The 25,715-nt window shown below is 34.4% G+C and overlaps 1 protein-coding gene and 1 long non-coding RNA gene across 5 annotated transcripts in view; one reads left to right on the forward strand and one right to left on the reverse strand.

The window, feature by feature from the left end:
- The window catches only part of Ptprz1 (protein tyrosine phosphatase receptor type Z1), a 165,185-nt gene that overhangs the window by 95,565 nt on the left and 43,905 nt on the right, over positions 1–25,715 (reverse strand). For all 4 annotated transcript variants that reach the window (XM_063241532.1, XM_063241528.1, XM_063241524.1 and 1 more), the window contains exon 2: positions 13,886–13,951. In XM_063241532.1, the coding sequence (XP_063097602.1) occupies positions 13,886–13,951 (66 nt within the window). The remainder of the gene's footprint in view (positions 1–13,885; positions 13,952–25,715) is intronic.
- Positions 4–6,458, forward strand: LOC134474249 (uncharacterized). The gene is made up of 3 exons (XR_010044983.1): positions 4–1,099; positions 4,243–4,374; positions 6,188–6,458. It is a non-coding gene; the product is annotated as an uncharacterized LOC134474249 (long non-coding RNA).

Here is a 25,715-nt window from a genome sequence, read left to right on the forward strand (position 1 = left end):
ACATTCCTTTTAAAAAAACTGTATGTGTTGATAAGGGAGAAAAAGAGACTAACCTCGTACCTTGGTATTCGACTGCTTTGACACTCTTTGAATTTGGTACTTAACACATCTCAATGTAAAAATTCTGTTCTTGAACTCCTTTATGTGGTACTTGAGGCTCAAGCCAGAATTTGTCAGTGTCCAATTACTGATTCTCTATCCTTTTCAGCTGAAGCAATTTGTTTGGCACTCATTTTTTTTTTTTAAGTACTCATGGTGCCTCTTGGAACCAGTTAACCACTAGTACCATGATACTACCGCAGACCACTTGGCTCTTCAATCTTCACTGTCAATCTTTGACTGGATTAAGAGGCTCCTGAAGAATTGATGGGATTATGAAGGTGCCATTCTTATCAATTGGTTAATCCACTGATGAATTCCAAGCTGAATGGGTTACTAGGCAGTGGGTTACAGGAAAGAGATCATGCAGGTATGTCCTTGGGAACCATATCCCAGCCCCTTCCTCTCTGGCCCTTCTCTGCTCTTTGCTTCTGGGATGCCAGGGGTTGAATAGTTCTCCTCTTCTGTGCCCTTCTGCCATCATGAGCCGAAAGTAACCTGTCCTTTAAGATGCAAGTATCAGGTATTTTGTGTGAGCAATTAGTAAGCTGACTTGTACAAAAGCTCTGGAGCCAGTGTTATTTTTTAATATCTGCCCAAGAATTCAAAACTCAGTATCTTATGCTTTTTTTTAAATTTCCCACAACACTGAAAGAAAAGTAACAGGGGTAGCCATAAGAATTCTTACTGCAAAGTCCTGTAAATCAAAACTCAAGTTCGAGTTTCCTGTCTTCTGGATACTTTTTAACGCTGCAAGAGACTTCATCTCTTTGATATTTTTAAATTCTGAAGTTGGGGTATAATTTGTTTTGCAGCTTTACTGGGTCATGAATACACCTCTGCAGAATATATGATCGAGATCACACACTGAGAAAGAAGAGTAAGGTACAGAGCCAGCCATGTACTGTGCTGCACAAAGAGGACACAGAGACAGAACTGTAAAGCAAGGGATTTTCTCTGACTGAGGGACTTGAGAACAGAAAAACTTCGCTTGAAAGAGGTATGGAGACTGGGTGTTCAAGCAACATGGTGGGGAATAGCCATACAACAGTACAGACAGACTGCAGCCAGATCATTAAATCACTATATGCCATGTGCAGGTGATGGGGAGCAACTTGAAGGGATTTAAACAGAAGCATTATATAAAATGATCTGTAATTTCAGAAGAATACCATACGATACAGAAAATTTATCTCACTTTAGTAATTTTACCAAGTACTTTGTATGCACTGAAGTAGATACTGTCATGATCTTTTACAGATTAGGAAATCTAAAATAAAAGAATTACTGTTCTAGTGTTGAAGCCAAGCAGACAGATGTCTCACTGTAGAGCTTGTATTCTTACCAGACAAACTAACAACAAAGTCCTCATCAAATCAGCTTCATTAGAATTACATTCAACTCAATGATCTTTATTTCTTGATGAACAACTTCTGAAGACATGTGACAATGTTGATCAGTCCTGAGTACCTGAAGTCCTCTTACTTTCAGATTATGTAAAACCTCCCCATCCACTATCTTTTGAACTCTTTCACTAGTTCTTTTTCCTTTACTTAACTAATTAAAACATGTCTAAAATCATGCCAATAACTAAAAGTTCATTGTTGCCCACCAAAATGTGGTGTTATCCAGAATTTTAAGCAGAATGAAAATATCAGAAAGAAGGCACAAGTCACCAAGAAGCTTGGCTTGTCATGCTCCTATTTTCTGTCCAAAGGTGAGAGGCTGAAGCACAACATTTTTCTCATCTATAATTTTTAGCATAGCTGCTGTCTTTGGTCAGAACAATTGTTCACCATGCTGACTTAGTTAGCTTCTATTTATACTGCATATAAATTTAAATTTCCTTTCTCTAGGAAACCTTTCCGGAGCCCCTGATGCTGAGGCCCCCTATAGCTTTAACAGCTATAACTATGGCATTTATCATGCTTTCTTGAAATCACACTTTGTCATCATTATGGTTTATATGCTTGTGACTCTTTTCATTCATGACTGCATCCCAAATGTCTAGCATGCTATCTGCCTCATCATGAGTATTGAGTAAACTAACGATCTCAATACTTTAGCTTTTCCTACCATTCAGGCAGTAGGCAAGCCAGAGAAATGATAAGATGCTGACTCCTTCCCTTTCTCATACATGTTGACAGAACTTAAAACTCTTCTCAGGAGGCTCCATGAGGGTATTATATGCATACATGTGGCTGATCTTCAAAAACAAACTTTTGGAATTTTGGAAAACAAACACTAAACATTAATTTATAGAAAAAGCAATGTAAGAAAATCAAACTTTCTAGAGATGCTCATGCAATACACAAGGATGGAAACTATACATGTACAGACTAGATAAGCCATTCATGCAGTGTAAGTAATCTAATTTGGCATTCATCAGTTTGTGTTTTCCCTTTGGCACTGATTCTGTGTGGGTGTGACACTGTTTCAATTTTCAGGTGATAAAGGGTTATGAAATACAGCCTTTCCTACTTTTCCAATTCCTAAGATTTACACATATGTCTCCTAGGCTAAAGCTTGTTCTACTCTATTCCTCTATTTATTTTTTGTGTATGTCTGTTGCGAGGAAGATCTGGACTGGTCCCTTGATAATATTATGATGTCATTACTCGTCACAATTCCTCCCAAGTGAAATTGATTTTATACTGGAGAAAGTACAATATGACTAGTAAATATTTACTGAGTACCTACCATACGTGAGAATATAGTGAAGAAAACTGCTTGTGTAGAAGCTTGTTTTGCATTTCCCTATCCTTAGTTATAATAAGTTACTTAGAAATATATCCACAAACTAATAATGAGACTGACTTGAAAGCAGTACATGGTCATACATATATTTAGAGGTCACAAGAATGTATGGAAGGAGAATTTGGAAGTATAATGACAATATTTTTTTAAAAGGAACAATTCTCCTTTCTGAAAATAGGGGAGAAACTTCTCCCTTTCCTTTTTCCTAGAACTTTTATTTTAGGAAACAGATAAATGTTAATACCTTCCCCTCTTTTCCTTTCGAAAGCTAGAGGCCTTTTGCCACATTTATGACCCAACGTGTCTTTTGCAAGAACAGTTGGGCTGGTCTTTTTGAAGTGCAAACATACTGAAAGATGGCATCTCACTGCCAATTTCCATATAAAGGCAATATTCTTTACTTCTGTAGACTCCTTGCTGTAACTTGTAAAAGTACTGCTTGTGATAAAGAGATTTGTTTTGTCTCTTAATAAAGCCAATAAAATAAGCCAACACAGATAGCAACTCCAGTTCCCTGGTAAACTCTGGATGAACTGTGTGAAATCAGTTCCTATCAAATTTGCTAATCAGAGAACTAGCTATTGTTTACTTTGAAGACATGTGTACAGTGAATTATGTCTGTTTGACTATATAAGGGAGTGAATTTTTTTTCTGTGTTTGCAGTCTCTTAGTGTGATTACATGTGATTCATACCACATGTGTTTAATGCTTATCCAAAAACAAGATTGCTTTCTCTCTCTACTGTCTTTATGGAAAGGATTTCTGAGTTGGGATAAATTTTGTTTTTAATTACATTAAAATATTGTGTACAGTAATTATCAATAGCAGAAGCTACAGCAGCATTAATAAAAAGTGACTGTTCCTTGTTTTTAAAGTGACTGTTTCTAGATGGCAAAATTTTGCTGTTTTTGCTCACAGACACATACACATTTTTTCTTCAAAGATGTTTTTACAATGAGAAGTGAGATGGCTTTTATTGTGGGGAAAGCATGTAACAAACTGACACAGTATTTTTTCAGGGGAAAGATAATGGCTCAGATTTCCACACTTCCCAGTTCTCAGCAATGCATTAATGGAAAATGAACAGAAAGGCATCTCCAGTCTTAACCCTGTCTGGGTGTGGTCTCCTCTTTCCATTTGCCATCAGAAGCTGTTCTACAAACCAAGAGCTGAACAGCACCTCCTAAAGGAATAAAGATTAGTCTGTGTGGACAAAAATCTGATTTTAATTCCAGCCTTGCCAATGCTTTCTGGAGACTGTCAGTGGTTATTCTGGCCATGGTCAGCTGTTTACTGGGCTACAATGCCTCTGGCATTTCTCCTGCTCCCCATGCATCTGCCTTGGACCCCCCCGCATCTTAATCTTCTCATTTCTGCCTCTTTCAGAAAGAGACTCACAGCCTCATGGTGGTGTTGCCTGAGCTCCTGTTTGCAGGACAGAGTGTGCATGCCTCTGAGAGTAAGGAAGTGTGTGTGAGGAGTGCCCAGCAGAGCAGGCAGAGCAGCATGCTGACTCTGGTAAGTGCTGCTGCTGACTCTAAACTGTACTTAGCTTTTGCATTAGGTCTTCCCCTCAATTACCCTAACTCTCTCAAGGGCTAATTATATCCCCTTCTGTTCTGATTCTGGCTTCCATCAGGTCTGCTATCCCCAAATTACCAGCTGCTACTCCATTGGTCTGAACCCTCCTCTGCTAGGGTTCAAGTTTCTTCCCTTCCTATGGAACCTTCTACAATTAGAAGAATGAATCTAGGCAGTTGTTAGATATGTGCCAGGGCATTTTATGAAATGACGTTCCCTAAATCATCTGTCAAAGTTTGGATGCTGCTGTGTCAGATGGCATGTAGATATCCTAGACTCTCTGCATGTCAGCTAAGAGAGGTCCTATCTGTGATCCAGTCAGGGGGACTCTAACCTGGACAAAGAGGCCACATGGTTAAAGTGGAAATGCAATGAATAGAGAGAAGAACAGACAGATATTCAAATACATGTTTTATCCCCTAAGGAATAGAGGAAATAAAAGCCATCAGTTCTAAATATAGCTGAATATATTTTAAAACCATTTTGGGGTTCAGTGCTTCAGTCATTGAAATGTATTTAATTTAACAAAACATTTTCCTGGATATCAGAAAAAAGCTATTTACATATTTTTCATGTTGTTTTTTTTTTTCTCGTTAAAAACTCTAGGTTTAATGAGCCTGTTCTTGGCTTTTACTAATTCATAAACAAAAGAAGGTGGTATGGGTCAAATTAAAATGATCATAAGGGCATTTGCCTCAAAATTTAGCACACTGAGGTGAATTCTGTATGATAATATGAATTACACCTGAATCTTGAAGGTTTTTTTTTTTATTAACCATGTAATTTTCTCTTCCATTTTTCTTTTGCTGATACAGGTATATTTCAGGAAATAGATTGTTCCATAGTAAGGGAGGCAGAGCATAAATAAAGGTGGACCAGAAGGGTGAGAGGCACAATGCATCCCAGCATTAAGGCAAAAAATTTAGGCATAGACAGAAGCAGCCAGGTTGCTGAGCTGCCTCAGACTTGCCCAATCTATTAAAAATTCTCCTAACTATTGTCAGCAGGAATAGCTATGAGGCTGAATCAGAGAATCAGTGCACTTCTAACTGTTCACAGAGTAGATATACTAGCATGATAATTTGCAAATAGGAAATGTAAGCAATAATTTTAATTACAATGCTATTCTGCAAATACATCTTTTTTTAATTCTAAATGAATTGATAATTATAAACAAAATTTTAAAGCATTTGTGCTTTTAATCAGCAAATAAAATTTTTATATGGTTATCATGTTGTTTTGGAAAACATTTGCATTGTACAACAGCTAGATCAAGCTTATTAATTTCTGCCTTACCTTGCATCTTTAGCATTTTGGAAAGATAAGAACCTTTAAACTCTATCCTCACAGCTATTGTCAAGAACACAGTGCAAGTAAATGCTGAGCTTCGGACTATCTAACTTAACTTCATTTCACTTCTCCAGTAAGGTATATCCAATCAGCAGGTTTAGCATATGAAAAGTTTGCCAACAGTATGAATCTTAGGCAAACTTTTAAAAATATATAGATGGTAAGAAATATCTGTCTGTAAGATGGATTCAATTGGATCAACTCCTAAATACTGGTGTAAGATTATCAGATGCACCCAAGCTCGTTCAATCTGTCTGGGCTCAAGTTAAGATCCTGCCAAATAATAATCACTTGGATTTATAGTCCTATGTAATCCTTCCTCAGACAGCTTTCCTACAAGGGGAAGGACTTATCTGATCTACACACAATTAAGTAAAGCACTGTTAAAAACTCTTTACAGATGAGAAAATGGAAATGCAGTGCAGTGAGCAGTATGCTGTCTGCGGTTCAATGATGACCACAGAGCTTGACCCTCGAGTGCTGTCAATGACCTGAAAGGTCTTTGTGAATCCCTTTAACTGGCAGAGACCTCATATCCTGTCTTTAGAGAAGACACAAAACTGGAGATCTTATCAAACTATCTGGCCTTTCTTAACTAAAACTAATCCAGGTAAACAAAATATTTTGTACCAACAAATTTTGTCAAAAATGCTTTATTTTGCAAAACAGAAGGGGACCAAGAGATGGGTGGGGTGGGGAAAGGGAGGGACTGGGATTCAAATGTGTTGTGTAGGTAGGTGCACCAACCTCCCATGAAGAATGTAGTCATTATGTACTGCAAACGTACCAATTAAAAAAGAACACAAAATACTTGTTGAAATGAAACAGCAGCAACAACAAAATAAATACATGAGTGAGAAAAGTGAATTTTTGCCCAGTATGAATGCTGTATAGTAAAAGCGAGGACCTGCTCCTCGGGTCTTACCCCTTCCACAGCTTCGCTCTCGAGGGGTGACCACGGCAAACAGGCCTTGCTTCTATGTCTGTATTAACACAGAACTCTAAACAGAAATAAGCTAATTCTGTAAATAGCATTCTGAAGCTTTATTTTTCACACTTCAGTTGGAAATGAGCAATCTTTTTTCAATATGGAGTAGTGAATCAAAGGGAAAATAACCCAATATATTAATAATATCCCAGAGTCCAGAAGTAAAGAAAAACACAGACAAATCAGACATTCGTCATTATTTTACAGGACTCCAACTTTTCCTTTCTTTAAGTTGTTGTATTTTCTCTTAGGTTATGAGAAAGAAAACTTTAAGCCTAACTAGAGCCAAAAATAAAGCCAAATACAAGAAATTACACTATATACAACCTTTTATAGTGGTTCTCTTGTTTTCTGTCAGTGGTATATTGTAGCCTTTGTACTTATCACAATGGAAAGGCTATTTAGACAGGAAGTTCTATTTAAGGAAACTGAATCAATTCAGTATTTAAAGCCCCCTTATTTCTGAGTTATCTAACCCCGTCTAACAGTGAGGCATGTATAGCTAGATAAAACAGTCACACATTCTTGTACCAAATGCAACCCTCTAACTAAAACTTTACAGGTGTTTAGTAAGAACATTTGAGAACAAATAAGTATAAAATTTTTAACCCCAAGTTGCTTTAAAAAATAAAGAGAAAATATAATCTATAAATCTCAGAAATAAGGTTATACTTCAGAAGGTTATATTTCAGAATGAATTTCATCTATTTCTTATGATCTTATTGTTGCCTGAGGCTGCAATCACAGACCTAACAACTCAGTGGAAAGGAAAATATTAAAATCTCAATGGTAGTCTTAAATTGTATGTTTGTGATATTTTAAAAAAAGACTTTTTTCGCTGAATTGTCTTTGATTAAACATTGTCATAGAAAGTATCAGGTTTCTGTACTAAGAAGAATGATACTTATTTTCTGAAACTCTTAAATGGAATGAAGTTAGGGTGAAAATAATCGGATTCTTAGGGTTTCCATTCCCAGTTTTACTTCACTCTCTTACCACAGATGCCAAAACAAGCCCTGCTCACCATCCTCTAGTAACTCCTAACATGGCACTGGTTCCACTATACTGACCAACTCTGTCGTATCTTCACACAAAATGACAGTATACACCTTGAACAGACATACTGATTTCAACCAAAGTGAAAAACATGATTAGAAGACTCATCATTTCCACCCTGTTTCTCCACCCATCTGCTGGCTAATAAGAATTCTATTGTTATACCCCTTGTTATAATTGAATAATCTTCCATAAGCAACCTCAGCTTAAGTGACTCTATTTCAATACTGCTGAATGTGTCATTCAGTGCTCTGAAATGGCTTATGGAAGCATAATGGAGTCTCTCACAGAAAAAAACGCTGCTATACTTTTGACTTTTATTAGTAGACTTCTCCATGTACAGACATTCAGTGGAAATCTTTTCTTCCAGGATTCCTGCTGATTTGATGAATATTAATAGCAAAATGTAGCATGGTGGTGCAGTTATGTAATTTCAGCTCTCTGGCAGACTAAAGCAGGAAGATACAGAGTTCAAGCCTCGCTGGAGCAACTTGGCAACATAGTGAGACTCAGTCCCAAAATAAAAAATAAAAAGGAGTTTGGATGTTGCTCACTGTGAAAGTCCAGGGTATAATTTCTAATACCACACAAACAAAAGCAAAGAAGAAAACCCAAACATATACTTCAACAAGGTAAGCTATTATAGAGGAAGATAGAGGTACACAGGGTCAAGACTGGCACACTTGAATCATTCATGAAATTAGTTACATTTAAGAATCTAAAGCTAATATATTCTGAAATTTATACAATTACCAGTGTCTCATTTTCTATGTGTAATAATAAATGTGAATACTGAAGATACTACCAAGAATTACATACATTCTTGCATTAAAAATAAAAATAATAAACTTTACGGTGAATAATCCACTCACTCTTGGAAGCAATGCATTCATCTGGATAAATAATTTCACTGCTTTTTGATACCATAGGAATTCAGCCAAAATAACAAACCTACACTCTGCTTGAAATAAACAGTTGTAAAATGTCTTCATCACTCTTTCTGGCAGTGTAATATTCCACAATGGCATAAATGCCACATTTTCCTTATCCACTCATCTGCTGATGAGCACATATACTGTTTCCAAAATCTGTTATAAATTGTGCTGCTATAAACATGGGTGTGCATTATTCCTGTAATATGAAAGTGGAGTAAAGCGGTAGATATCTACATTTATCTTTATATCTACCTACGTCTGTCTATATTGATCTGTGTCTATATCTATGTCACAGGAATATCTATCTAGAAAATGAACTTATAAGGGGGAGATGTTGGTCAAATGGAATTTCTTGCTTTAGTTTTCTGAGGAATTTCTACACTTAAAGATAAACTCAAAGCATTTATAAGTAAATGGATGCAACTGGAGAACATAATTTTAAGTGAGACAAAACAAACACAAGTTCAAAAATCACATGGTTTCTCTTATATGACAAACACAAACTATTTACATGTATGTGCAAATAAAGAGCAAAAGAGAAGGAAGATAAATATAAACTACAGAGAAGTTCAAATATTCCCCCAAATTACATATTCCATTGCTTCAAAAATATTTTAATATATATGCTAATTTGTTTAACTTATATAGTAATATATGTATATCATTTATTTCTTTTTTGTAAGAATCTTTTTGATTTATGTCTTGTACTGTGAATAACTATTTCGATGACAACAAAATTCAATGTATGATCTATTGTTATTTCTTATATTGTTATGGAATTTCTTTTTTCATAAAATAAAAGTTCTCATTGCTAGTCTCTTCCTAAGATCCTCAAGTATTCTAGAAGTAATTTTACAAATAAATTGGGAGCATTAATATAAGTAGAACAGCTCATTAAAAAACACAGACTGTGGTAAACTCCAGTCATCATCCTGACTCTGAAATATTCCCTTTTGAGATCTGCCACACCTCCCTCACAGCAAATGTCACTTTTTAGTGAATTCATCAGTTTGGTCACCAGACTGTTCTGGAAAGAAGCTTAGGTGATGAGCAGGATCATGCAACTTGCTTATAATATGAAGAACTGTGCATTGTATATTCTTGGATCTATATGAGCAACTTTAGCTCCACAATAGGTGCCACGTCTATACTCAATCAGTCTATTCAAAGGAGCTGTGTTGCTGATTCCTAAGGAGGATTTTGCATAGTGGGATGTACTGTTGCCCTTTTATGCACTGAAAACCACTGATAAGCTACTGGCTTGTGACCTAATAAAGCACTTAAAGCTGTTCTGGAACCTCTGGCTGGTAGGGAATCCCACTACCATTATTCCACTAGTCACCACGTATCTGCCCTCACTAGAATGGGAACTCTCTTTTTTCCTCTACTTTTTGATTCCGGGTTTATCAGAAGTTTTTCACTCTACACATGCATAATCCAGAAAAATATGTGGGTTGTCTCTTTGGAGTCACTGCTTTAAGAAAAAAATCAGCTTCTTGTAGTTCTGCCTCTGAAAGTAGGAAGGTCGTAGTTAAAACTAGACCAGGATGATTTTGATTCTTTGATGCTATATATGGATCAAGTTTTTTATATAAGAGCTTTTTTTTTCCAATAGGGAAAAAAAAACATCTTAAAAACAAGAGTAGCGAATGAAGTTCTGAAAGATGCCTGGTGATATTCTTGTAGAAATGGAAATGGAAATGTAAAAGCCCCAAATATGAAGAACTTCAATCCTCATGGAAAATTCTTGGAAAAAATTTTGTTCTGGGAGCAGTATTCCCAAACCAGGAGTAAACATTGTCTACAGAAGTCATTTAAAAAGACACCTTTGGGCTGGGGATTAAGCCAGCAGCACAAGCGCTGGCAAGTACAAGGTTGTGAGTTTGATCCCAGATACTAAAGACATAAAATAAAATAAAAATAAAAAAATAAAAAGTCACCTTTCATCAACTATTGCCCAGATGTTGACATCAGCAGATCTTTACAGAAAGGAGGGAACAATCTTTGTGATGTCAACTTCTGTGGTTAGACAGAGATGCTCTCCAAGCATTCACTGTGTCTTTTAACATGTTTCTCAGAATTATAAAAAGGATAAAAATTATTAGAGGGGTCATTTTTTACAAAACACTAGGATTTTCCTCTGGAAAGAAAATAAAGTCAAAATGATTGCAGTTGTCAGATCAAAGTTATAATAAATACAAAATTACAAAGTTTTGAAAAGACAGTCACAGTATTTTATCACATTAGCAAATAAGCTTATAATCCAACAGACAGCATAAATAAAAACATGCATGAAAATTTTGTCTCCTTATTGAGACATAGCTACTGCTCTCCAGCACATATACATACTGCTTTCAGTCTAAAACCAACTTTCTTTGTGTAAAAACAAGTGGCACTACTCATCTTTAAAGCATATAAAGTGATGCCAACAGAAACTTTAGGCAAATTATTTTGGTTTTCACTTATTACTTTAAAATGAATTCTACAAGGATTTTCTAGATAGTTCATTAATACCAACAGTACATTTGAACCCTATAGTTAGACAGTTTGTTTGTTTCAGATGTAGAAAAGCAGATAAGCAAACATTTTCTACAAAGTTTTTTAACTTTTTCCTTACATCTGTCATTGATGATTTTAGACAGTATTACTCTGATACAGTTAAAGTCAGTGAAAATATGTTGACTCAAAAATCTTACTTCAAAGATACTCAAAAGGTATCTTGGCCTTGTACTTAAAATACTTAAAAATCTTTACATTGTATGAGGTATGGATATAATAGAGAAAAATTGGCTTAGAGCCTAGAATTAAGTCCAGAGAATACAAGACTCAAGCTTATCCTAAAGAATATATAATATGTACACCTAATAAAAATACAAGTGAAAATGTTTATATAAATATAAGGATCATGTTTTGAACACTAGCTCTCCATGTCTACCATTACCTTGGATACTTGGCATTTCTTTTTTCAAATATACTCTAAAAGACCAAATATACTCTACATACCCTAACGACATCTTATCATCTGGGGTATTTCACAAATGAAATAACCAGGAAAATGTATATTAAAGATATTTTTATTTTTTAGACAAACTTGATTAAATTTTTTAAAATTATTGTTAACTCAAAAGTGGTAAAATGGATGAATTTTTGATTTTATTATATCTATGAAAATGATTTTATTATATCTACGAAAATGATTAAAATTTGGGTCCAATGATCAAAAGTTTGCTAAAATCCATTTTTTTTCTCAAAAAATCTTGCTTAGGAAGTAAACAGGATTTGAAATGCTTATACATTAAGCATATAATAGCAAAACAGAAAGGAAGAAATTACATTTAAATAATTAAAGCATTAGATTTAAGGAAATGTTTGTTTTGATATTTTTTCAGAATTTAGACCATAAATATATATGTATTTGACAGGCTTATAAATAATTATTATAAGTGGACAAATTGAGGGCAGTTCTTTCTATACAATATCACACAGATCTACTCACACTCATCTATAGAATAACTCATAACACAGATATGCATTAATTTGTTTATTTTTACTGCACTGATGACCACTTTGATTGTGTCTATATTCTAACCTTACTTATTTGGAAATCTTTACTGGTAATGAAAAGCAAAGTAAAACAACAAAATATCACTTTTAATAACTTGCCAAATTAGTAAAGACTCACAATTATTTAGTTAGGTTGTCACTTTTATTATAGGTTAGTGTAACCACTCTAGAAAGAATTTAGGTAGTGTGTATCAGAATTTTAAGAGTATTTGTTTTTCTATCCAATAATTACATATTAAGGACTCACCAGCAAGCACTTGATAAAAATGAAATAAAATCGTATCTTTTTATCTACTCAACTGTTACTTTTAGGAGCTTTATCCAAAATAACAGGATGATTAACTAATAAAATTTATTCAATTTAATATTCACAAATATTAAATGTCATTATCAATCAGCAATAATCATTAAAAAGAAGGCTCAAAAGTAATTTTAAGAGTAAGTTGAACACATAACCATTATAAAATATACAAACACAAGAAATAAAAACCACATAGAAATCTGTAACTTTTTTTAGTTTAAACTGATTTTAAACTGATAGAAGATAGGTATCTTTATCTATATCTGTATATTTATCTGTATCTACATCTACATGTGTATCTGTATTTCAACCTATCAGTGTTTGAGTATTCTTTGCCATCAACATAAGAAAATGAAAAGAAAATGGATGTCTGTTCAAAATTCAACATGCTTCTGGGCTTCATCTATAAAAACAGTCCAAGTTGCCCAGGTTCATGGCAAACAACTCCTCATGTGATTTTATTGTTATCAGCTCACTCTTCAATCAACGAGTACTTCAACTGAATGCTCAACACGGTACCACCTGGTCACCCATTATTTGTAATTCCTACAAATTCCACCTATGTTCTTCTAAACAGGCCTGGGGCTCCTCTTCTCCTGTGGGTTTCTGATCATGATTTTCAGTTTTAAATATTTTCTGCCACCTTCAGATATTCATAATGTTCCAAACCAAGGCTGTACATTTAAATAATTAAATTTACCAAGGCTGTATTCTGGCACAACCATTTCAGACTCTGACTCTAGTGAACTCAGCCATACTAACTCAAGAGGAAGTTCCTCCTGAAATCAAGAATCTCATCAACATGTGTTGCATAAATACAAATAATCACCAGCATTATCATAACAATAGCAGCTGTCATTTACTGAGAGCTTTCTACTAAGAAGAAAGTCTGTACCAGGGCCTTGGTGTTTCATTTATCTCATTTAATGCTCATTATTGCCCTCAATACAGAGACAAAAGCAACAACACAACCACTTAGCCTCTAGTGAGTTATGAACATTTCCAAAGATATACAGTCAGTGTGGGGCTGAAATTCAAATCTAGCTGTACCTTAACCTGTGTGCCATAAAATCTATACTACCGAGTTTACTTATGGAAAGCCCTCCAAGAATCATTTTGTGTTTGATATATTTTGTTAATTAATTCAACTATAAGATGTGATGTGTTAGGCTACAAGATTTCTTTTATATACAAAACTAGAAACAAAATCAATAAAAGTTTCTGCTCAATCTCATTATGTAAGAATATGTTTACCTGTATAGGACCATCCGATCTCTTCAACAAGTTTTCTCTGCTGTCTGTAGTATCCATAAGCCCAATCTATAACCAAGAAAAATCAAATGATCAATATACAGAAAAAAGTGTCACAAATTTTTAAAATGTAATCTGTCCAAGTCATTTATATTGTTACACGCAGCTGAGTTAGTTGGAAATATTACAGGCAGTCAGACAGGGCTAGGCCTTTGAAGGAGCCAGTGTAGAAGCCCAGATACCTTACAACTGTAGAGGACAGACACCTCCACTGTGGGCCAGGCCTCAAGACAAAAGATCAAACAAATGCACCCACACACCTCCTAAGGATAAACATCAGGGTTTGATATTCTAAATATGTCTCTATCACCCTAAAGAAGCCAGGAGTAACCAGCCCAATGCCCTACAGGACCACTTACTTCTCTTTATGTATGGTTGCCTGCTCTGTGACTTGCTTTCCTACTTGTCCTCAATTTAATCAATTTTATCTGAGCAATTAATCTTATTGGTTGGCCATAGTTCTATCCCACCACATGCCTACTTTGTGAGTTCCCATTTTTTCCCCCACCTTGGACCTGCCTCACCTTGTGGTTTTGCTCTATAAAAGTCCCTGAAAAGACAGGGTCCTCTGCAATCTACTCAGGACCTCTTCTGTGTCTCTCACACAGAAGCTTGCTTTCTCTCAATAAAAATTTCTGCCCTTAACCTCCACTGTTCCCAAAATTCATTCTTTGATTTTAGAGAACATGAACTCATGCCAGACATCTAGTAAGCTAAGAGTTTCTTTTCCCTCCATCGGTATCATATATCCTTCATGTTTTGATTATTCTTTCCCATGTCAATTTCCTAATGCCTCCTTTCCCCATCAACAACCACAACTGTACACATCAAAGCCACCAATCAGTAGTTAATGTACATTTTAGGAGGTACATTTCAAGAATGTAAAAGTTCAGGCAGGGACAAAGCAAATATTCTGGGTAAGCCAGGAATACTTCGAGGCATCATCCTAAAGACCAAAGGAGTCAGAAAGGACAGCTTGTTCTGTTTCCAGTTTTCTAGCCATTCTTAAACTTAGTCTCTGGATTAAAGATACTTTTGGGTTTAGGACTCAAGTTTAATCTGTAAATTTTGGGGATTTTAAGATCCTCAAATGTTATCATGCTTTCAAAACTTGCTTCCCTTTTAAATTAAAATTAGCTGTCTTGGGGAAACTAGAATTTAAATGTGTGTGTTGGCTTGAAAAAAGGTTGTGTTAGACATCCTAAGTCATGTGCCTCAGGAGGAACAGAAATGTGTGTTGGAGGTGAAGCAGGGGGGCACAGATCATTAGTCTCCAGAGGAGAGCGTGAGGAAGGCAGGAGCAGCCAAATCTTGCTTTATAATTCAAAATTTTGCCTTGTTTCATGCCAGCAACCAAGAAATAGGGAGTTATGACTTGACCTCCTCTGTGTCCTTGGCCCTTAAACCCACACTGTACCAACATCACTCCACTTTAGCTGCATTATGGATAAAATAAATCTTTATGGGCGTATGAAGAAACTAACCCATCTTGACAGAAGTGTTTCTGTAGAAGAGACTACCAACAAATTTACTACTGAACACTACTTACAAATTGGGTTTCTGTCGATGTAGCTTTCATTTGAAAACACACAAGTACACATAACATAGTGGTTTTTACCACTAGTTGGAGAAAGAAAATAGTTCTTATTTAGTTTCACAGTTGTTTTACCTATATTCACAATTTGCAATTATTTTGGGGGTGTAAGTAGCTTAAGGACATTCCAAAAGGATCATTTTCTTTCTCATCTTATACTATCTGATTAGTACAACATAGTAACAAATAACTTGCAAACTATTTTATAAAACAGGCTAGCTATCAGAAATGTATAGTCCACATTCACAGATTGGTAAAAGTCAAAATTTACCTTGGAGAAATGTTTCATTTTTACTAGAATTTTTTCTTATAAAATCTAAGTAAGTATTTTCTTAGCTGGATTGCACATTTCAACAATTTTAAACAATAATTTTACTGAAATAAAATTTACGTATCATACAGTTCACCCAGTGAAGTATGTAATTCAATAGCTTCCCCTATACATAGAGTTGTACAACAGCATACAATTTTTAAATTTTTATTAGTACACATTTGTTATACATACTGATCTAATTCATCAAAGGGAATTTGTATCTGTACATAATATCTTAATTTCTTTCTTATTACCCTCTACTCCCTTCAACCCTATTCCCTTCCCCATTTACAAGAGCTTTGTTTCTATTTTTTTTCCTTCCATTCTGTTTTTCCTTATCCTCTTCTCTTTCCCATCCCTTAGACCCCTTCCATTTGAACATGCTTCTCCTACTTCCCAGTATCTATCCTCCATTATGTTCCTTACTTATCCTTTGAGTTTCTCCCACAAGAGAATGTGATACTTAAACATGTGTGTCTGATTTATTTATTAAGATTTTGGTCTTGATGTGCATTACTTTCCTACAAATGACTCAGATTATGGCAGAGTCACATTCCATTGTATGTCAATATCAAATTATCTTTATCTATTCATCTATTGATAGACATATCAGTTTTTCCTTAGATTTAGCTATTATAAACTGAACTTCTATAAACATGAATATGCACATATCACTGTGGCATGATTTTTTTTTTAACTCTTAAGAGAAGATATCACAAGAGAAACAACTGGATAAAATGGAACATGGGACGTCTAGTTTTAGTTTTTTTGAGAAATCTCCATACTTTCACAGTGGTTGTACGAGTTTACACTCCTAAGGACAGTAGACAAGTGTTCCTTTTCCCCGCAACTCCACCAGCATTTTTTATTGGTTGATTTGTATTCTATCTGGACTGAGATGGAATCTTACTGTTATTTTAATTTGCATTTCTTGAATGATGAGAGGTGTTGAGCATATTTTCATAGATTTGTTGTTTGCACTTTCTCATCTGAGAAAGGTCCATTCATTTTAGATGTTCATTTTTGGATTGGGTCTTTAAATTTGGAGAGAGGGGTACACTGAGGAGTAGGTGGGAAAAAAATGATTTCCCATTATATGGGCTCTTTTCAACCTGTTTCTGGTTTCTTTCACTGTACAAAAAGTTTTTAATTTGATTACACACAATTTTAGTACAACCTCATCACTCCCAAAACAACCCTGTGGTTTCTACTGCCATCCCACTGCCCTACCCCATTCCTAGACTCAGTATTCAACTTTGTGTATAGACAGCTGATTTTTCTGAACATTCCTTATCGAGAGAATCATACAGTACATGACTTTTTGTGACCAGTGTCATTCATCTTGCATGTTTTCAAGGTTCATATACTGTGCAGTACGTTTCAGAATCCAAGAATATCCCATTGTATGGTGAATGATACAGTCTTCCGCTCCACACAGCTGCTCAGGTAGATAGGCTTCTTCCTTACTCTAGGTCTCTAGGATCTCTTCAAATGTTGCAGAAACAATTAGATATTCCTAATAGTCAACTGACAGTTTTACAACCTAGACATTACTTCTTCGGGATCTAGAAACCCTGTCTTTGAAATGCAACCATTAAGGAAAACAGCACCCTTAAGCTCCCATTTCAGGGCAAGGGTAGAAGCCTAATTTCAGTGGGAAATTTTGTTCCATGGGGTAAAAACATGAGTTTATTTTTCCTTTGGAAAAAAATCAACTGGCAAGAACAGATGGCCTGTGACTTTCCCCAGATACACTGCAGTACTTTTCTACTCACTCATTAGTTTTTAGAAGACCTTAACCCTAGTGCTTCGTAGGAGTGGAGCTCACACTTGGTTCTGGCTTCTTCTGAATACTTCAATAGCCTTAAATAAAATCTTCTTTGCTTGTTTAAATTTGCTGGGTGCAATATGTGTTTTGACACTGGTTATGCCATATTTCATTTATCTATTCACCAATCAGTGCATCCTTTAGTCGTTTCTACTTTTGGGGCTATTACGAATAATGCTGTTATAAACAGTCATACGTGTATTTGTGTTTTTATGGGGCACTTTATTTTTCAAATGCAATTGTCTCTTAAAAAGGTAATCATTGGGGGCTGGGGGTTTAGCTCAGCAGCATAAGCGCCTGCCTTGCAAGCAGGCAGTCGTGAGTTCGACCCCCGGTACCGATAAAAAGGAAAAAGACAAAAAAAAAAAAAAAAAAAAAAAAGTAATCATTTAAATTAAACTCTGGGAGTAACTGTTTCTTTGTGACAATGAACTATATATTGTTGAATATTAGAAAGACCTTAAGACATGATTTGACTCAGAATTTTTCAGTCTAGAAAAAATGTAATTCCTATTTCAGAAAAAACCAATTAAGCCAAAGAAATGACATGCTTTGTATAGGTAGTAATAGATGAAGATAGAAAGTATAATGCATAACTCCTGCTTTTTATTCCAATGACCCCTTCATAGCACTAAGTATTCCTAATAATCCTGGACACATTGGTTACTTTTCAAAGGTGTTTTCACCACTGGAGCTAATATGACTTCATGAGAAACAAAACAAAGCATAACAATATCAAGAGCCAGAGGTTTCCTAGCAGGAATTATCTGAAGTAAATTTATAAAGCACTGACTGGACATTTGATTTTACCTGGCAATCAAACAGAATTTTCAACTACACTTTCCACTGATCATGGAGAAAAGATTTGTTGTCATATTTTATATATTGTAAATATAAATATTATTTAAATGTAAAACACTTAAATACATTTTGTAAATATTACTTAAATATATGACATATAAATGCATTTTAATACATTCAGAAGTTCAGATAAAAATGCATTTTGTTAAGTATTCCACCAAACCAAATATAACAGTAACAGTTTTAATGATTTGTCCCATAGGACTTAGTAAACTATCAACCAATTTTTAGCTTTCCTTACTGTAGGGCTTTAGAGCTACACAAAGAGCATTTGTCCTTGATTTCTAATTACTTATGTTAAGCAAGCTTTTTCAATAAAAGATTACCAGGTGTTGGTAGCTCTCTCCAGTTCCTTTATGTATTGTTCCCTTAATTGTTACTTCAAACAATCTGCTACATATTCATATGCTAATTACATAGTCCTTGGGCGTGAGAGAGTACTCCACTTTTAAAATTCTACTTACAGACATGATAGATGAGATGTGATAGCTCCAATGAACAAGAAAAAAAGAGGCTAGGTTCACTTTTTTGTTGCATTATATACTTTGAAAACCAGTAAATCCTGTATAATACAGGATTACCAAAGTGCTTATACACTTTAACATCCAATAAACTAATACAGAATGCTTGTTTCCTGTTTAGCAGATTTTAGCTGTGTGTGTGTGTGTGTGTGTGTGTGTGTGTGTGTGTGTTTCTGCTTAAAGCATTTGAATGGTATTTTTTAGTCTACTGTATAGTGAACAAACTGAGAAACTTCAGGAAGAACTTACACATATGATATGCAAAAAATAGTAATGCATCTTTTCTTAAGGCTATTCTAAAATTTGTACTGAAAAAGTATTTTTCATACACTGGCTTTAGAATCTGTTAAAATAATTGAGAGAAAACTAGCTTATATTAATTTAGGGAACCTTAAATGTCCCTGTTTGAACCCATTCCATCTTGCATTTATTTTAAACACTTACATAAATGCAAATATGAATATATATACACACATAGACCTACATTCCCATAGACATACACACATACACTTCTTTATATTCACATAAAGGAAATTAAAGGCAGTTTTCCTTGATAACCATAAATAGCACTTTTTCAAGCTTTGTAACCCTTCCTTCCCAAATAAAAATGAGTGCTCATATTCTACTAAAATTATCAGTACAAATATTTGATGGTGATCCTCTTACCCTAAAGAACATTTTTGCTTCATATTGCTTCATCCTTATCTTAATACACGCTCTAGGAGTAGTGTTCTGACAAAATGCACATAAATACAAACACAGACACGCACACATTTTAGTCCCTAAAATACGAAAAGGGGATGAAATAGAGTGGACTTCAAAAGAGAAACTTCAAGAGAACATAATCACAGATATACAATGAAGTCCAGCATTCTAGATTTCTAAAAGTGGACTTCACACAGTAAATACTTCTCACATAGCTCATGTACTTTGAAAGATATCACTAAATCAGCTTCAGAGCAGGGAAAAGGAAGCCAGTTGGTTGTAGAAACCTGGAAAAGTAGGAAAAAAAAGGAAAGAATTAGAAATGAATCTTAGGCACTCATGAGTAAGACTGCAAGGAGAGCAACAGGAAAGATATGAATGTTCCAGCAGAGGGACAGGCGGGGTAGCAAGACGGGGGAGAGGACGCTGGGAAGCCAAGCAAGCACCTTCCCTCCCTGGTAAGTGGCTGCGGTGTGGCAGAAAGCGGCCTTCCAGGGGGAGAACCACCAGTGTCTTCTGAGATCCACACCATGTTGGAACTTAGGATGCTGGGAAAGCAAACAACCAGCCTGCCTCCCTGCTAAGCAATAGTAAACCTACTGGTGCACGGGCTAGAGTCAAACATCCCATTTCCCCTACCCCGCTTGTCCTGTTCCCCCCACTCCCCGTTAGCAAATGGGAACCAGAAATCTGAGCATCTCCTGGGAGGTTGACCATAGCAAATAAGGGGGATTTCCTTCTACCATCTCTTTGAAGGCAAATATTCTTATTACTGTTTTGCTCTGGTCTGATTAATGGTACTACTCTATTCAATATTGTTTTGATAAGTTCTATAATGTTCTGTATTTCATTTTATTTCGATATACATGATTGAAAGAACTATTGTAAAGATAACAAAATATATTGTGATACCTATTACTGTTATCCCAGTAACAGTGTGAAGTTCTGTACCAATTTCACTATATGATTTTAGTTGGCTTTATTCTGTCTTGTTCAGTTGTATTTTACTACTTTCAAAAAAAAAAAAAAAGACAGGGCAATTCTGGGGCCAAAAACCTGATGGATGTTGAGGTCTCCAGTCTGCACAGTACACGGCGGAGAGACTCACCCAGAGACAGTTCACTAATACATGGGAAGAGCAACCTTCACACCTCAATTAATATCCTGCTTTCTTTTCTACCATATATATATATATATATATATATATATATATATATATGTGTTTTTTTTAACAAACAGGAAGGACACAATCTACTGAGCTGAGGATGTATTTCCTACATTGAGTGTATCTTGGAGGAAAACAACAAGGTTGAGGAATAATCAGATTAATATATAAACTGAAGTGAAAGAGATTGGGTATATGTTTCTGAAGGAAGGTAGCTGACTTGCAAAATCTTGAAAAAGCTTGAAACCATCAGAGTAATTATCAACTACTATTTCACTAAAAATTTTGACATCCAAAATCAAGTGGCAGTGATTATTTTTTTAAAAAGCATTGATAATGACAGCAGTCAGTCATCTAATCAATTATCACTGGAAATAAGTCCCCCTCTGATGATAAAATCAGAAATATGAGTTCCCTAAGAAGCAACCCATTCACCTGACTAGTGAAGTCTCGCGTGTGTGCAGACTTCCTATTATAATGATCATTCTCTGTTTAATAAGAAAGCTGAGTTTATGGTCCAAGTAGCCTAAATCAAAATCTTTATTAGCTAAATAAGGCAAACTTTCCAAGAAAAATTAAATCTGATTATGAGTTGAGAGGTTCCCAATCATATATGGTAGCTGTTTTGCGTAAATTTTTTTGACACTCAATGCAAAACACTGGCTTTCAGTCAAACTATCATATAATTTGTTTCACCCATCTAGAACGTTAATTCTATAAAGTATATTATTCAAAGACATCTGTGAAGAATGATTTAGCTAATCACAATAATTCATATTTAGTATATAGCAGTAGTTCAAACATTGTTCTTACGTCTAATTACTATAGAGATAACCTAAATCCTTAAAAATAGTTTTTAAAAAGATACATAATTTTCTCATAAACCTGTGTTTCAGCTACTTCCCAGTGTTAGAAAGAAGAGTTTTGCTGATTTTCTCCTTTCTGTAAATGTTTAAAACTAGTGTGTTTGTGACAGTCTCAAAATCTAAACAGCAACTTAATGCCAAACAGGTTGTTATTTGAGGCAGGAGGCTAGGGATGGTGGCTCACACCTTTGATCCCAGCACTTGGGAGGTCAAGACAGTAGAACTGCCAGAACTACCTAGTGAGACTATTTTGAAATAAAGAAAATACGGAATAACACTTTGCCATAAAAAGGGTAAACGAGTCATTCGCACAAAATGGCTAAACCTTGAAACCATGTTAAGTAAATTAAATCAGAAACACAAGCTTAAATATTGCATGGCTCCTCTTATATTAGAAACCCAAAATATAAGAAGTAAATTAAAAGATGGTTAATAGGAGGCAGAGAGATTTTTCGCAAAAGAAAAGGAAATCAAGAAATGGAAGGAGAGCTGAGGGTGGTGGTGTACATCTTTAGTCTCAGAACTCCGGAGACAGAAGCAACAGGATCACCCTGAGCTCGAGGCCAGCCTGGGCTACACAGAGAATTCAAAGACAGCATGACAACAAGATCCTGTCTCAAAAACAAACAAACAACAACAACAAAAAATAAAAAGAAATGGAGAGAAAGGAGGGAAGGGTGATAAAGGAGATGAGAAAAAGAATTAAGATGTGTTACATACATGTATCAAATCCTCATGATGAATGCAGTGATTCTGTACTGCAAACATGTACTAATAAAAAATAAAAACTGACCCTCCCCCCAAAAACATAGGGAATCCTGATACAAGAAATTTTAATTCAGGTTTATTAAGGATGAGGTTAACGTGATGAAAAAGTAGGTGCCTGAAACACTATATAAAAATAACATAGTAAAATTATTATTATCATTTTATTGGTACTGGGGACCAAACTCACGACCTTATGCTTACCAGGAAAGTGCTTGAGCCACTGAACTACCCAACTTAGTAAAATTATTAAAGAAGTTGAAAGATTGAAAACAAAGACAATGTAAAAGAAGAAAGGAAGCCACTTCTCCCACGTATTTATATCAGTAGTGAGAAATTCAATTTAATATGTAGATCTCATATGGCCAAGGTAGAGTTTGGAGGGAAGCTATTAAATTTTATTGATCCTTAGAAACTATGGACTATGACCACTTTACCAGAGGGAATTTCTATGTTGGCTATGCTTACCAAACCTTATACAAACTTTCCAATGAAAGCTCAAGACATTCATAGATTTGTCTTGGAAAGTAACTGGTATATTCTTCTGTATGTTGATGAATGCTTTTAACCGCGCAAAATTTATATTTCTAAAGTTGAGAAGTTTTTGGTTAAAACATGTTAATTTTTATTTCAACCACATAAGCAGTGATGCATTTCTATTCCAGATAAATCACAAAAATAGTTTAAAAATTACCTATAACTTTATCTCCTAGAGGTAATTGTTGCTTACAACTTTGTACGAATGTCTTTTTCGTTACTTTACATGCAAAGTAATATTTATGAAAAGTTTAAATCATTGGCATTTTCAAGTTAATGAATACACTTTTATAACATAAGTTTACTCAAAGCATTTCTTATATTTGGATACTAAGATTAAAACACTGACTTAACTTTTGAAAATTTATCTCTTGGGCTTAACTACTATTAGCAATGACAGCTTCCATTAAGCTAGTCTGCTTTTCTGTATAAAATAAATTCTTCAGGAGACTGAGCATTATTTTTCCACTAACAAACTTTTACAAAACTAAGAAAACACTAAGATAGCAAAAAGTCAGTATTGTTGTAAAAAAAAAACTATAATCATTATAGATACTTAGTTTTACATCCATAGCTAACAGTGAATTTATTCCTACATAAGAATAAAACTTATGATGTCATACTGATAATGGGAGTGGAGACAGAAATAACAATTAGAAGAAAGAAGTAAAAATAGTATTAAAGTATAAAGAGGAATCTGTAAAAGAACTAATATATAAGTGGGTAGATGACATGAAATTCACGAGCATAAAAATAATGTTAGGATATGGATATTATGTACTATAATGTCACATACTATTAAATTATAATTGGACAACAAACGTGTTATCATTCAGCAATATAAACAGTATTGCTTCTGTGGTTTTTATGCTGTGTGCTTCCACTGAAATATGGTATACAGCAAGAGCATTTGTTTGTATTGGGGACTACTGGTGACATCCCAAGTAACAGGCACACCAACACAACTAATCAGAGCACACAGTGGGTTTCCACTAGCATTTACTATTAAAAGCACAAAATACCATGAAAGTGCACAAACAAAAGACAGAACTATTATTAATATAAAGGAAGATATGAATAAATGCACATACAAATTATGTTCTTCAAAGGCAACCATGAAATTTGGGGAACTTATCACTTCTATCTACATTAAAGAATACATCAAATTTCACTGGAATGTTTTAAATTGGAATAATTATTGTGAAAGTCATATAGATAAATAGAAGAGACTAAATGATAAAACAATTTTTATAAAGAGTGAAACAAAAGTTAACCAATTATTAAAAGAAAAATTGATAGGAAGAAAAAACACACAATACTCAAATTGAATCCAGTATAGATGCAAATTTGATGCATGAAAAGCATATATCACAACTAGATAAAGAAAATATAAAATTTCCTAGGAATTAGCTTTTTCAAACTAGTTGTTTGAAAAAGAAGTTGTCACATTTCTCATACATATGAAGATAAATTCTTAGGGGATTAGTGTTTAAAAAAAGATGCACAGGAACACAGGAAAATGTGACTAATTTTTCGTAATATGGGGAATACTCGACTCTTCATGCATAAACACTCATAGTTTTGATTACAGAACAGTTTAAACGTGTGTAATACATTTAATGAAATGCAAATTACTGAAGTTATTGATAACTTTTCAAATGCATATGTAACAATATATTACAAATATATAGAAGTCTTGCAAACTAATAAGGGTAAAATATGAGCAGAGAAGTTTTAAAATGCAAATACAGTTAAATCTGCAAAGAATTGTAAAGCTTTAAGAAAAAACTGAGGAAATAAAATTAAAGTAGTACTAAGATTTGTCTAGCTAACATTGTTAAAGGTTTATTATTATTATTATGTACCTAATGCAAAACCCCAAGATGTTCTCTTACATTCAGATAAAAGAATGTAATAATATAAACTTTCTAGAAAGTAAGTTGCCAACAATTATCAAAATCCTTTTTCAAATCATTTGATATATTATTTCTCTTCTAAAGACTGTACACTAAAATATTAACAGAGATGAAAACAAAGCATCATGTGCCAAGATGTCTGCAGAATAGAAAGTAACAGTGAAGAACTGGGAAATGTGTTAATATATAAGAAATGGGAAAATGAGATAAATTAGATCATGAGCATATATGAAATACTATAAACTCATAAAAATTAACTTTCAAAAATATGCTTTATAAAACTGACATAGAAAACATGTATATATGATATTATCAATAGTTATGGTACAATTTCATAAGCATTACATACATAGAGAAATGTATGTTTCTCTATGTGCTGCACTGAGTGACTTTTTTATATTCTTATGCTTAATATATATATTTTTGGTAAGAATGTATTACTTATTTTTAAAATATGATTTAAAGTATATATGCACTTTGAAAGAATTTCCCTGATTCTACAATCAAACAAGTTGAAGATAATTATCTAAATATTTTGAACACTGTGCAAAGAAAACCTTGAAAACTATGTTTAGACTATTTTGGACTCTGGTTTCTCTTCAGAGGATTTTACAATAAAAGCTTGTCATTCCCTAGAAACTGTAGTATTGACAGCATTTTTAAAGCTAAGCATAGGAACTCACAGTTAAGTCTATACAAGAT

This window comes from Cavia porcellus, unplaced genomic scaffold (assembly GCF_034190915.1).
Source record: "Cavia porcellus strain 051 isolate PalLab524CR breed Dunkin Hartley unplaced genomic scaffold, mCavPor4.1 scaffold_2, whole genome shotgun sequence".
NCBI lineage: Eukaryota > Metazoa > Chordata > Mammalia > Rodentia > Caviidae > Cavia > Cavia porcellus.